General features: G+C 45.9%; 1 protein-coding gene across 1 annotated transcript; it reads left to right on the forward strand.

Moving 5' to 3' along the window:
- Positions 1 to 310: 310 nt before the first annotated feature.
- On the forward strand, positions 311 to 1,264 carry LOC308353528 (olfactory receptor 1N2; the record flags this gene model as incomplete). Its single annotated transcript, XM_080820421.1, has 1 exon — positions 311 to 1,264. The coding sequence occupies one exon, from the start codon at positions 311 to 313 to the stop codon at positions 1,262 to 1,264; it is 954 nt and encodes a 317-aa protein (XP_080676547.1).
- Between the last annotated feature and the right edge of the window lie 499 nt (positions 1,265 to 1,763).

Here is a 1,763-nt window from a genome sequence, read left to right on the forward strand (position 1 = left end):
CCATTCTTATCTCCTGCTGTAGCCCATACTGACTTCTCTGGCCAAACTGATCTCTTCTCTGGACCCTATTGTAACACAAAAAGTACAATTTGCATTTGTATGGTTATTGTCTTGCCTTCTGGTGTTCCTTGGGTGTTTTCTTTCATCCCCAGTGAGATTCAATATTCTCATTGGCAAGGTCCATGTATTCCCCTTCCCCACCCCCCCAAAATAGTTCTGGCTATACAGATACACATCTGTGACTGATCTAGTAATTAAATACTAACATATGGAAGGGTTTTATCTGAACAGATAATAAGAACTACAAAGGATGGGAAAACCAAGCCAAGTGAACCAAACAGCTGTTTCAGACTTTCTCCTTCTGGGACTCTCTGAGAAGCCAGAGGAGCAACGGCTCCTATTTGGCATCTTCCTGGGCATGTACCTGGTCACCATGACAGGGAACCTGCTCATCATCCTGGCCATAAGCTCTAACCCACACCTTCATACTCCCATGTACTTTTTCCTGGCCAACCTATCATTAACTGATGTCTGTTTCACTTCTGCTTCAATCCCCAAAATGCTGGCCAACATTCATACCCAGAGTCGGACCATCTCCTATTCTGGGTGCCTTGCACAGCTCTATTTCCTCCTTATGTTTGGTGGCCTTGACAACTGCCTGATGGCTGTGATGGCATACGACCGCTATGTGGCCATCTGCCAGCCACTCCATTACAGCACAGCTATGAGTCCCCAACTCTGTGTACTAATGCTGGCCATGTGCTGGATGCTAACCAACTGCCCTGCACTGATGCACACACTGCTGCTGACCCGGGTGGCCTTCTGTGCCCACAAGGCCATCCCTCACTTTTATTGTGATCCCAGTGCTCTGCTGAAGCTTGCCTGCTCAGACACTCACATTAATGAGCTGATGATCATCACCATGGGCCTAATGTTCCTCACTGCTCCCCTTATGTTGATTGTCCTCTCCTATGGCCGCATTTCCTGGGCTGTGTTTGGCATCTCATCTCCTGGAGGGCGATGGAAAGCCTTCTCTACCTGTGGTTCCCACCTCACAGTGGTCCTGCTCTTCTATGGGTCTCTGATGGGTGTTTATTTACTTCCTCCATCAACTCACTCAGCAGAGAGTGAGAGTAGGGCTGCCATTCTCTACATGGTGATTATCCCCATGTTAAACCCATTCATCTACAGCTTGAGGAACAGAGACATGAAGGAGGCCTTGGGTAAACTATTTGCTAATGGAAAAATGTTCCTCTTACCATGACAGTGATGCCTGGTCAAGGTATTCTGATCAATCCCTGCCCTTCATTATTTCAGTGATTCCACCATTCTGACTGATTTTTAAGGGAAGATTATCACTAACTAAGGGTTAGGGATGTAATGAAAAGGAGAGTTCCACTCCTTTACTTGGCTCTAGAATGAGATCTTCTGTCTCTCTCTCTCTTGATCCCAATGAAGCATCCATCACCAAAGACAGGACACCATCCCCCCTTCCTCACCTCTAAAACCAGATTATTAGCCAGACTGGACTGAAGGATATGATTCATGTTCTAGAGCCAAGTAACCCTCCCCTTGTGTTCTATGGCACAAAGTAAAGGGATAAGAATACAAACATGTACTGAGTATCTACCAGGTTCCTCACTGTTTTTCACAACAGTTCTTTGAGGTAGAATTGTGAAAAGTGTGAGTCAGAATGTAAATAGCTTCCCCAAACCAGGTACGTTTGATTCCAATACCCATCTTCTTTCTACCACACCACATTG

This window comes from Martes martes, assembly GCF_963455335.1.
Source record: "Martes martes genome assembly, chromosome: 12".
Taxonomy (NCBI): Eukaryota; Metazoa; Chordata; class Mammalia; order Carnivora; family Mustelidae; genus Martes; species Martes martes.